General features: G+C 42.7%; 1 protein-coding gene across 1 annotated transcript; it reads right to left on the bottom strand.

Annotated features, from left to right (window-relative positions):
• Positions 1 to 1,121: 1,121 nt before the first annotated feature.
• LOC114429894 (NACHT, LRR and PYD domains-containing protein 12-like) lies at positions 1,122 to 12,380 on the bottom strand (the record flags this gene model as incomplete). Its single annotated transcript, XM_028398503.1, has 7 exons — positions 12,357 to 12,380; positions 10,218 to 10,419; positions 8,198 to 9,998; positions 7,935 to 8,108; positions 6,592 to 6,765; positions 5,234 to 5,280; positions 1,122 to 1,609 (listed from the first exon to the last, which is right to left on the bottom strand). Coding segments are annotated over exons 1-7 (2,910 nt in total), but the record flags the coding sequence as incomplete, so codon positions are not given.
• Between the last annotated feature and the right edge of the window lie 317 nt (positions 12,381 to 12,697).

Here is a 12,697-nt window from a genome sequence, read left to right as displayed (position 1 = left end):
TATAGTTCACGTGAGGAGCAATATTATCGTTATTATATCAAACGGTCATTCTGCCTGTTGTCATTTTGTTGTAGGAGGAGCAGAGAGAAACAGAAGAAACCTGACAACTGATAACGGAGGAGATGAGACTGGAGAGAGAGGGAGAGAGAGAGAGAGAGAGAGAGGGTGAGAGAGAGAGAGAGAGGGGAGGGAGAGAGAGAGAGGGAGGGAGGGAGAGACAGGAGAGAGAGAGAGGGAGGGAGGGAGAGGGAGAGAGAGAGAGAGGGAGGGAGAGAGAGAGAGGAGAGCAAGAGGGAGAGAGAGAGAGGGAGGGAGAGACAGGAGAGAGAGAGAGGGAGAGAGAGAGGGAGGGAGAGAGAGAGAGAGAGGGAGAGACAGGAGAGAGAGAGAGGGAGAGGAAAGAGAGAGAGAAAGAGAGGGAGGGAGGGAGAGAGAGAGAGGAGAGCAAGAGGGAGAGAGAGAGAGGGAGGGAGAGACAGGAGAGAGAGAGAGGGAGAGAGAGAGGGAGGGAGAGAGAGAGAGAGAGGGAGAGACAGGAGAGAGAGAGAGGGAGAGGAAAGAGAGAGAGAAAGAGAGGGAGGGAGAGAGAGAGGAGAGAGCAAGAGGGAGAGAGAGAGAGGGAGGGAGAGACAGGAGAGAGAGAGAGAGAGAGAGAGAGGGAGGGAGGGAGGGGGGGAGAGAGACAAGTTATGTTACAAGTTGGGAGGCTCAGGCATTGTTTTATATCTGTCATGTCAAAGTTGATCCAAAATATTGAGTTGGAGTTATTAGTGTTTGTATTGCAGCAGTTTTAAATGGTGTTTTCCACTTAGGTCCATTAACTCCTATTATAATACTACATTTTAATATCAGAGCCATAACAACATGGAATCATGCATTTCTTAATGTAAGGGTTTCATTTGTGAGGACATGTCAAAGTTCATGATCATAAATTCAGCTTCACATTCTTCATTTCACTGCTTCTAAGACAAAAACATGTTCTGACCTGAAATCACAGTCAGTGATTCAAATGAAAGTGAAACATCATCAACATTTAAAGCACAAAGTTGAAGCTGCTGTCACTTCCACACACTCTGCTTCTACACACAGCACAGACTCACTGAGGAACCAGGAGACCAGAACCAGAACCCAGCATGTAGAGGCTGAGTGAATGTGGTGCTGAAGGTGTGGAGGTGGATCAGTGTGTCAGAGGAGACTCTGTAGAAGGACAGAGTGCCAGCAGGACAGTCCACATACACTGCTGCTCTGTGAGAGACAGAGGAGGAGGAGATGAGTGTTTCTCTGTTATTGTGATAGACAGAGTAACCATCATCAGAGCAGAACAGACTCCAGGACTGATTGTTTCCTCCAAACCAGCAGTCATCACTGTGTCCTTTCCTTCTGATTCTTCTGTAACTCACTGATATATAAACCCTTCCTCTCCACTCGACCTCCCAGTAACAGCGACCAGTCAGAACATTTCTACACAGCAGCTGAGGACACATGTCAAATCTGTCTGGATGATCAGGATATGGCTGCTCCTCCTCCACATGTGTCACCTTCCTGTTGTTGTCAGACAGTTTGAGCTTTGTGTTCACTGAGTTTGTGTCGACTTCAAGTTGACAGAAATCTGATGGAGAGAAAAAGACACAGCTGCAGTTTATCATCTGACACATCTGATGGCTTCATTCTGTCTTTACTGACTGATGTGTTGTTCATTCATACAAAGTTTATCATCAGACTTTTTGTCACTAATGTTTGAATGAACAAACACACAACTATCAGCTTTGTGTTCAAACACAAACTGGATATTTGCAGCAATGTGAGTAAAGACAGACGACACATTTAGAACATGAGAAGAACAGCAGCATCAACTGTATCATTGGATAAAGAGCATCATCCAAAAGCCCCATACAGGAACATACACAACTACACACACAGACACACACACACTCACAGACACACAAACACACACACACACACACACACACACACACACACTGATTTTCAAAATAAAAGCCTCCAAATCATTACAGACCTTACTAGGCCTGGTAAACTACACACAAGCCACCCAGAAATATGCAGACACACACTATACACAGCTGCCAACACACAGACACACAAACATAGATTTTCAAAATAAAAGACCCTGCACAATAACAGGATATGCTGAAGTGTAGATTTTCAAAATAAAACACTTAAACATGTATTAACATGCATTAGGGAGTGTCCCCAACCCACCCCCCCCCCACACACACACACACACACACACTTAGACAGACACACACTGATTTTCAAAATAAAAGCCTCTAATTCATTACACAGCTAACTAGCGCTAGCCACCCCTACAAATTATACATCAAATCGACCGGCTCGGTCAGGACTACTACCCTCTGAGGTTTGGTAGCGATCGGATAAACGGTGTTTGAAAAAATCCAGAAAAACTGCGATCGACCCTCCCCACAGGCATCAAATCACTGTCAAACTTTGAAGGCATGGTGTTTGGGCATGCTTTCACACAGAACCTTCATTCAAAATGTAAAATGTAGATAAACATTAGACCTCTGACATATTGAGTCCCCATGTCTGTGCCACTTTTTGTTTTGACAGGCAAGCCACTTAAGCTGACCTAACCCCCCTCATAGGAAATAATGGGAAACTGGTGAGATCCCTGACAAAACCCAGCTAACTTTGGAAGCCTATCAGTCTGGCATGCCTCTACACGGAATATTCATTTCAACTGCAAACTGCTCATAAGGAGTTGGACTTTATCATACTGAGTCCTCATGTTCATGTCTTTTACCAAACTTCATAAAATAGCAGCCAAAGTCACATCCACATCTTTAGGATTCCTCCATTCAGAATGAATGGAGAAGCTTGGGGCCTATTAAACCTTATATAAAACCAATCAGAAACACTGTAAAAGCATGAAATGTCATCAGTGGCATCTTTCACATATGCCGGTGATCAGGAATGAGGTTTGGTGGTATATAATGGGGCGGACCGGCAGCAGAGTGTGGGTGAGCGCGCATTGGCCCACTCAAAATTTCTTGTGAAATTTTCTAGGTTATATAAACAATAGTTATTTCTATTTTCTTTCCTGTTTGGTTCTTCTGTCCTTATGTTCCTTTCTTTGGTTGGGATTGTTGGTGCATTATCATTGAGGGTTTTTCCTGTAGAACAGACCAAAAGTCCAGTTCATATGTTCACTGGGCCGAAGCCTCTGGCATAAAATCAATAATGTCATAATATGCCACCAGTACTGTTGTCCACAGGATGAAATCACACCTTTAAAAATGATTATTATTTATATATATTTAACATTTCACCACAAGATGGCAGCAAACATGGTCAAACTCTCACCACCCTGTTTGCCAGTGATCTGTGTTTTTTTATTGCCCATTTCTAAAATGGCAAGTGTGAGTAAGAAAAGGAAGGTTGACAGCGAAGGCCGAAGTTTCAGGACAAGTGGAAATGGAAGAAGAATGTGAGGGCAAGACATCTTGCACATTGAAACCTGTGTTGGAGCCAGACCTGCCCCCTTTACTGCAGCTGAGAGCCCAGTCTCTTCCTTCTCATCAGAGGTCCCTCGTTAATCGCGGGGTTACGTTCCAAAAATAACCTGCAAAAGGTGAAATCCGTGAAGTGATGGGCTTTATTTTTTACAGTTATTCTAGATGCTTTAAGGCTGTGAACCCCTCACTACACACTTTATACTCCTTTCTCTCCTGTTCAAACACTGTCAGAGTTCAAACCTTCATAAAAATAAGTCCAGTGTTACAGAATGAAACCAAAGCACAAAGCAAAATAAAAGGAAATATAATAACTGAAGATTAAACAATGGTTTGTGAAATGGAAGTTGTGGCGGCTGCACTAAGATGAATGATAAGTTAATGTGGTCTGTTCAGAGCTGTCAGTAAAAGCTTGTTTAACTGGTTTCGGCTGTCCCGCCTAACAAATGAAGAGATTGCTTCCAAAACGCTATAAATCCAGAAAAAAGTGTTTTCTTTCCAAAAAGGGTTTATATGAAACTTCTAGTTTATGTTTCAAACTGTAATATATCATCATGAGTTTGTCATAACATCAAAAAATCTAATCTATATTTTGATTTTAAACATTTATTAAACAATCAAATCTTTTTTCCACCCAAAAAGCTATAAATCCATTTCATCCACAAAACTCATTTTATGTATTTATATATGTATTTCTAATAATATTATTTCGCCGGCTGTCAGTTGATCCGCATGACAAAAGTTTTTCTCTTTAATATGTGAACAGGAAGTGGCCGGTATTTTCCCTCCAGCTGAGTTTCGGGATTCTGTTTGGAAGGCTTCCGCTTTTTTCCCATGGAAGAAAAGAGGACTGCCTCATGGATACTGTCAAAGTTATTCATGTCACATAGCTAAAACACTCATTTAAAAGACGACTGGACATACTTTCTATCTACTGACAGGGCTCCGCCATGACAGTTGGAATGCTGCCCTGTGATTGGTTGAATGGAAATGGTGCATTGTGCTGAAAATCAGGGCGTTTGTAGCAGATTGGGAAAAAGGGAAGAAGCGGTGCAGGGAAACATGGCGGATAACGTGTTTTGTTACTAATTGATTACAAACTTTAAACAGACCCCGTGTGAAACTTATTTTGGTGGTAACTCGTTTTCTTAAACAGTGGCGTTTCTCGCCCTAACCCTAACCCTAATAATGCTGCTCACAGCTCAGTGTCTCAGTGTCTTCACTCTTCAGTCCATCAGTCCAGTCTGACCCTTTGGATGAGATTCTTTGTGTCTGAGTCCTGCCTGCTTTTGGACTGTGGAGCTGTTTCTTCCTGTGTTTGGACCTTTTCAACCCTTTGTGGTCTCTTATTGGATTTTGTCTTTTGTCTGCTTTGGTTGTCTCTGTTATGTCCCAGGCTGAGGGGAAACCCACACACAGCATGTCTGCACCTCCCCACTCGTCCCCACTCTCAGATCGGCAGCTACACAGGCTGGTTTCAGTGTTAGGCTGCAGTTCATGAACTCAGAGCTGAGCAGTGCCCAAACAAACACAGAGACACTACAACACACTAAAGCTCCCTAACAAGAGAAAAAAGGAAAACCAATGACAAAGCTGGAACCTAAAACTCCTGCTGGGGAGTAATAAACTCCAGTAAACACCAAAGAAATCCAACCGCCGAGGCTGCGCTACAACAGCTCTGATGGACTGATAGAACACTGACTCATGCACAATAACATGAGGAAAGACTGAGTCAAACTTACACTTCCTCGGCCCAGGTTTTAACCTCTGCTCTCCACCATGCTCCACCCTGCAGGAAGAAACACAGTCAGAATGATTTTCTAACCAACATGAGTCCAAACTGCTGATCAACATGAAGCAGAGTTCCTCAGTTTGTCAGAGACACACAAACAGACTGAAACTCATCTGTGTCGACTCCAGAAGAGTCTCTCCTGATCTGCTCTGTGTTTATTCATGTCCTCCATTCTGTGAAATATTGCTCTCTGTCAGTGCTTTACTGTAAAATCCTCTTCATGCAGCAACAGTGTAGGTTTGATCTCAGCATTGTGCATTTATCCAAAGCAGCAAACAAGCCACACTGTCTCTGACTGTTTGTTCCTTTCACTCTATATGCAAACACAAGCCTGGTTCACATGTGTCATGGATGGAAGAGTTTCTGACACACTTCAAATAAATACATTCACTCATGTCTGTGTGTAGTTTTTACAGTGATAATATTGTAGTGTCTCCCTGCTCTCTGTCTCTGACTGAAGGAACTCCTCCTTCTACCATTGTGTTGTTGTCTCCTCTGAAGCTTCACATATGGATTGTTTCAGGAACATTTGTTTGTGGAAATAATTCAGTGGTTCTTACAGCTGAGGACATTAATAAGTAGGGCATCATTTTGTATTTGATCTGCACTAAGTGTGACTGAAAATCAGTCTGTATGTATTTTGACATGAAGAACGTGTATAAAGAAAAGTGAAGTTAACATGATGGACACTTAATGATGGAGGAAGATGAACATCAGGGATCAGTGATTATTTCTCCTCTGCAGTTTCAGTCCATCCATCAACAGCTGTGGATATATGAGCTAAACTGACAGACTGAGGAGGACTCATGCTCTGTGGTCTCTGTGTACCTGAGAGTCTTCAGACTACAATCTGGACTGTTGAGTAAAGCAGACAGCAGCTCCACTCCTGAGTCTCCTGGATGATTGTAGCTCAGGTCCAGCTCTCTCAGATAGGAGGGGTTGGAGGTCAGAGCCGAGGCCAGAGAAGCACAGCCCTCCTGTGTGATCAGACAACCTGACAGACTGGAGGTACAAAACATGTCATGAACTCAAGAAGAAAGAAGGAAAATCCAACAGATCTTCAACATGAACAGAATTTAACTGATTGTTACGTGCTGGTACTCGTTTGTTGTGTGTGTATGTCTGTTATGTGTGTCTCTTTGTTTTCTGTGCAGGTTCCCATGTGCACTTCTGGTGAACCAAGTGGACTCAGCTGTTGATGATCCACTTGGTTCACCAGAAGTGCACATGGGAACCTGCACAGAAAACAAAGAGACACACATAACAGTCATTAACGTAACACAGATCATCAAAAAGCTGGATCCTGACCTGAGAGTCTTCAGTCCACAGTCTGGAGTCTCCAGTCCACGAGACAGCTGCTTCACTCCTGAATCCTGCAGGTCATTATTATCCAGGTCCAGCTCTCTCAGACTAGAGGACTGGGAGCTGAGGACTGAGGACAGAGCTTCACAGCTTCTCTCTGAGAGGTTACAGCTGCTCAGTCTGAAAGAAATGCAAATGAATCCTTACTGACACATTAGTGAATGACTGAATGAGCGAATTAATAAATGCATCAATAACCAGTTACAAAATTTGTTCTAAATAATGAAAATCAAGGTGTTTTTACTAGAGATGGGCGATCCTGAAAATTCCAGCATCTATCCGATATCTAGTAAATACAGGGCCAGTATTGCTGATACCAGTACTGTTTCTTTTAATTAGAAATTTAATCAGTTGATCATAATTAGGAGAATAACACACAAGAAACATTTGTTAAGTAAATCAAGCTGCAAACAAAAGTGCAGAACTGTATATGTGTATGTATTCTGTTATATTCTGTTAGTCACATTATTCTGTTAATTAATCAAACGTTCATTCACCTTGTGTTCATTTCTATTTATTTTTTATATTTTGCTCTTCTTACGTGTGCTGTTGCTGCTGTAACACTGTGAATTTCCCCTGCAAGGGACTAATAAAGGATTCTTCAGAATCTTATCTTATAACTTGTATGAAACTATAACTTCACAATCATGCCAGTGATGCTCCTTGTGACAGCCATGGCTGTTTGTGAATAATCTAGGTGAAATAAAATAATGAAGATCATTTTTTAAAAGTTTAAAACCTATCTGCATGTAGCCTAAATATAAAGAATCAAGATTCTTCAACCTTTATCACAAAAGCATAGTTATATTAAGCATCATTAGAGCCGCTGTGGTAGACCTGTCACTTCACACTGCACTGACGCGTCAGGAAGAAACCACCGGCATTACAGCAACAACAGCGAACTAACAGCACGCAGTGACTCTGGTTTATTTTTATAACAATATTGAAATACATATATAAACTTATATAATTTGTTATTAGATATATTTTGGGATTTGAGTAATATATGGTCACAGTTTACTCATTTTGCTAAAAACTCAGAAAGACACATTAAATAATGCTGCAGATTACTCAATCTAAACTTTCACTTCTTTAAATAAGCTACCTAGACATTGATATTATGGATATTTAGATCGATTCGCCCACCCCTACTTCTTACTTGTGTAGAATTCAGTGCACATTAGTGTCAATCTGAAAGCCTCCACATGTCAACACATGAACTGCATGTAGAAAAGCTTCAAACATAATGTTAAGGTATGCATTTAAATGATCAACAACCAGATCCTGACCTCAGTGATTTCAGACCACAGTGAGCACTCTCCAGTCCAGCACAAAGAAGCTTCACTCCTGAATCCTGCAGGTCATTATTATTCAGATCCAGCTCTCTCAGACTAGAGGACTGGGAGCTGAGGACTGAGGACAGAGCTTCACAGCTTCTCTCTGAGAGGTTACAGCTGCTCAGTCTGAGAAAAAAAAGATTGAACACAAAGTCAATGTTTTGTTGTTCATATAAAAATCAACCATGTTTGAAATGGTTCATAAATCCACCTACAGAACTTTGTTGGAGGCTTTGACCACTGGCAGCAGCCTCAGAAGAGCCTCCTCTGAAGCAGAGTATTTCTTCAGGTCAAACACCTCCAGATCTTCTTCTGATGACAGTAAGATGAAGCCCAGAGCTGACCACTGAGCAGGAGACAGTTTATCTGTGGAGAGACGTCCTGATCTCAGGGCCTGTTGGATCTCCTCCACTAGAGAACGATCATTCAGTTCATTCAGACAGTGGAACAGATTGATGCTTCTCTCTGCAGACACATTCTCACTGATCTTCTTCTTGATGTACTGGACTGTTTTCTGATTGGTCTGTGAGCTACTTCCTGTCTGTGTCAGCAGGCCCCGTAGAAGAGTCTGATTGGTCTCCTGTGAAAGACCCAGGAGGAAGCGGAGGAACAAGTCCAGGTGTCCATTTGGACTCTGTAAGGACTTGTCCACAGCACTCTGGTGGAGATGTTTTAATTTAGGTTTGTCTCTAAAGACTTTAGATCTCACAGGTGTTCTTTGTTGTTCCAGCAGGTTGACAGCAGAGCTGATGAAGGTCAGATGGACATGAAGAGCAGCCAGAAACTCCTGAACACTCAGATGGATGAAGCAGAACACCTTGTCCTGGTACAGGCCTCTCTCCTCTTTAAAGACCTGTGTGAACACTCCTGAGTACACTGAGGCTGCTCTGATATCGATGCCACACTCTGTCAGGTCTGACTCATAGAAGATCAGGTTTCCTTTCTGCAGCTGATCAAACGCCAGTTTTCCCAGAGACTGGATCATCTTCCTGCTCTCTGGACTCCACTGTGGATCTGTCTGAGCTCCTCCATCATACTTGATCTTCTTCACTTTGGTCTGAACCACCAGGAAGTGGATGTACATCTCAGTCAGGGTCTTGGGCAGCTCTGCTCCCTCTCTGGTTTCCAACATGTCCTCCAGAACTGTAGCAGTGATCCAGCAGAAGACTGGGATGTGGCACATGATGTGGAGGCTTCGTGATGTCTTGATGTGGGAGATGATCCTGCTGGCCTGCTCCTCCTCTCTGAACCTCTTCCTGAAGTACTCCTCCTTCTGTGGGTCGGTGAACCCTCTGACCTCTGTCACCACGTCCACACAGTCAGGAGGGATCTGATTGGCTGCTGCAGGTCGTGTGGTGATCCAGAGGCGAGCAGAGGGAAGCAGCTTCCCCCTGATGAGGTTTGTCAGCAGCACATCCACTGAGGTGGACTTTGTGACATCAGTCAGGGTCTCATTGTTCTGGAAGTCCAGAGGAAGTCGACACTCATCCAGACCATCAAAGATGAAGACCACCTGGAGGCGCTGAAAGCTGCAGATTCCTGCCTCTTTGGTTTCAGTGAAGAAGTGATGAACAAGCTCCACCAAGCTGAACTTTCTCTCTCTCAGCACATTCAGCTCTCTGAAAGTGAATGGAAATGTGAACTGGATGTCCTGGTTGGCTTTGTCTTCAGCCCAGTCCAGAGTGAACTTCTGTGTTAGGACTGTTTTCCCGATGCCAGCCACTCCCTTTGTCATCACTGTTCTGATTGGTTCCTGTCTTCCAGGTGAGCCTTTAAAGATGCCTTCTGGTCTGATGCTTGTTTCTGGTCTGTGTGCTTTCCTGGATGCTGCTTCAATCTGTCTGACCTCATGTTCCTCATTGACCTCTGCAGTCCCCCCCTCTGTGATGTAGAGCTCTGTGTAGATCTGGTTCAGAAGGGTTGGCTCTCCTGCTTTAGCGATGCCCTCAAACACACACTGGAACTTCTTCCTCAGGTTAGACTTGAGTTTACGTCCACACTCTGCAGCAGGAGTTCCTGAACAAACAATAAATGTCATTAATAAGTGAACGCTACAATAAATGTGTCAAATAAATATTTTCTGTCTCCATGAAATCTGTTCATCAGTTGTAGACAAACAGTTTGTGTTTTCAGTCAGAAGAATTCACAGATGTCTGCATCATATTAACAGCAGAGTGTGTAAATGTAAACTTCATTTCCTCTTTCCATCATGTTAAAGCTCTTAAATCCTCTTACTGCTCTGCAGACGCTCAGCCAGCTCCTCCTGCTTCATCCTCCTCAGGAAGTGCACTGTGATCTGCACTAATGACTCTCTGCTGCTCCTCTGCTCTTCATCCTCCTCATCCTCCCTCTGACTCTCTGAGCATTCTGGGTAATCTGGACTCAGGAGCTTCTGGATCTTCTTCAGCTCATCCTTCACAAACCTGACAATGTTCTCCTCCAGCAGCTGGAACAGAACAACAGAGTATAAACTCTCAGACTTTGAGGAGCAGAATAACAGTTTAGTGTTTCATGATATTACAGCTTATGTTCATACATGTATTACTTGAATCTACAACATTAGATATGAAGTGTTGTGTATGCACAGCTGCTGTAGTTATAAGTATTACTACCACAGTTCTGTCTCTGTGAATGCTTGCTCAGGGGTCAGGCTCTGGGTCTCTGTAGAGCACCAGGACTGTTGTGTTGTAGTTAGAAGCTGTTTGTACTCACCATAAATATGGCGTCCTGAGCAGGAGTCTGAACACTGGGTTGCTGCAGTCTGTGACAGAAACATCAGCATTTAACAACACAATCACTTCACTAAGTGTTTTGATGTGTTTTCACTTTAAACAGATACACAACAGTCAACAGACTGGTGAAGAAAATTAATTAATACACAAAATGTGTGTATTAAAAATGAAAACTATCCTGACTCCACACTGTTCAGCTGCATCCAGCAGGTTTGTATTTTGTTCTTCTTCACATATTCTGCTTTAATGGCTGCCAGCACAGCTGTAAGAGTTCAGTTAAATCTTCCACTCATCATGTTTCTCTTTCTTTAACATTAAACGATGTGCAGCAGGATGAATCGCAGTCAGACAATGTTGCAGTGTGATGATATAGAGTCTATATCATCACACTGCAGACCTTTGTTATTTCCTTTACTTAAAGCCTTCAGAAACCACCATGAGATGATAACATGACAACATACTTTCTATTATACATCTACAAACACAGACCTGCTTATGGGTCTTTTACAGAGCCAAGCAGACCCACATGATCATTGAAGAACTCTGCTAAGTTACAGAAACAGGACTTAAAGTGGTATCAACATTTTTGAAATGTTCACTTTTCATGGACACAGAGCTGGATCAGTGTCCATGATGGCCACTACAAGAGACTGAAAAACTGTTATCACACAATTTATTTGATCACAATTTGACCAAATTCAACCAAAAACACCGAAGAACAGAAGCCACCTTAAAGTTCTGCACAGGCTGTGTTCAAGTCAGAATAATCAGCAGTGTGAGGTACGTGCAAAAATCCAAACCAGGACCCTGGGAATCTGAGGAGGAGGAGACTAGCTCCTAGCTACATATAGGCTGACAGCTACAGTCGTTTTGGGAAGTTGGTCAAACTTTCTATATTTCTGCATAAATATGACCCGAAACACGATCAATGCTGAATTCTGCAGGCCGACAAAACATAGCTGAGCTAGACAACAGAAAAATGCATAAACCGCTAGCGATTAGCACAATGCTAATTTGCATTGAAAAACCCATAAGGTCGCTAGCGCTATTAGCGTCACACTTTTAACCCGTTTTCTTAAACTTAAATAACTTAAAGTGCCTCCTATGAGCGCATGACGTAAGGTAAGGGCTTATGAAACATAATACTTACAGACAGATATTCTCAGACGACTAAAAACATGTAGCAGGATGAAAAAACACAGCAGAAACTTTCCACTTGGCTCTGGAACCATTATGCTACTACGGAAGCCTCGTAGGACAATCTCAACTCAAACATAGGATTTTGGCTGACTATAGGGGGCAGCACAATAATATTTACATACAGTGTATGAATCTATCATTTATTTAAATGTTTTATTACTGAAATGTCTTTCCATACTTTGTTTCAGTGGGCTGCCTTTCTAGTACAGTGAGGCAGATGTTTAAGTCATGTTTATGCAGACATATAGAAGATTTTAAATGATTCATACACTTTGAAGCAGCACTGTAAATATGCATTACTCTGTGCTACAGATGCTCCAAACCATCAACCACCTGCAGAGCAAACAGACACATACAACCCCAAGAGTCCAGCAGAGCTCATCACAGCATGGAGACACTTCCAGAGTGATTCTTACCTTTGATCATCAGATGGCTGATCAGCTTTGAAATTAATGGGCTCAAACATCGACCAATCACTTTTCATGGACACACAGCTGGGTCCAGGTCCAGCAGAGTCTGCTCTCACATCCTGGATCCTGATAGAATCACAAACACTGACTCTGAGCTTCTTCTGGAAAAATGATGCTGAACATCATGTTACACTTTAAATGTTTAATAATGATGGAAACAAACTGCAGCTGTGACATTAACTCTGACCTTTGACCCTCAGATGGATCAACAGCTTTGAAATAAATGGGATAATCCTTTGACTGATCACTCTTCATGGACACACAGCTGGCAGGTCCAGGCCCAGGCCCAGGCCCAGGTCCAGGTCCAGGTCCA

This window comes from Parambassis ranga, unplaced genomic scaffold (assembly GCF_900634625.1).
Source record: "Parambassis ranga unplaced genomic scaffold, fParRan2.1 scaffold_21_arrow_ctg1, whole genome shotgun sequence".
In the NCBI taxonomy this organism is placed as follows: Eukaryota; Metazoa; Chordata; class Actinopteri; family Ambassidae; genus Parambassis; species Parambassis ranga.
This window is presented reverse-complemented; position numbering and strand designations above follow the sequence as displayed.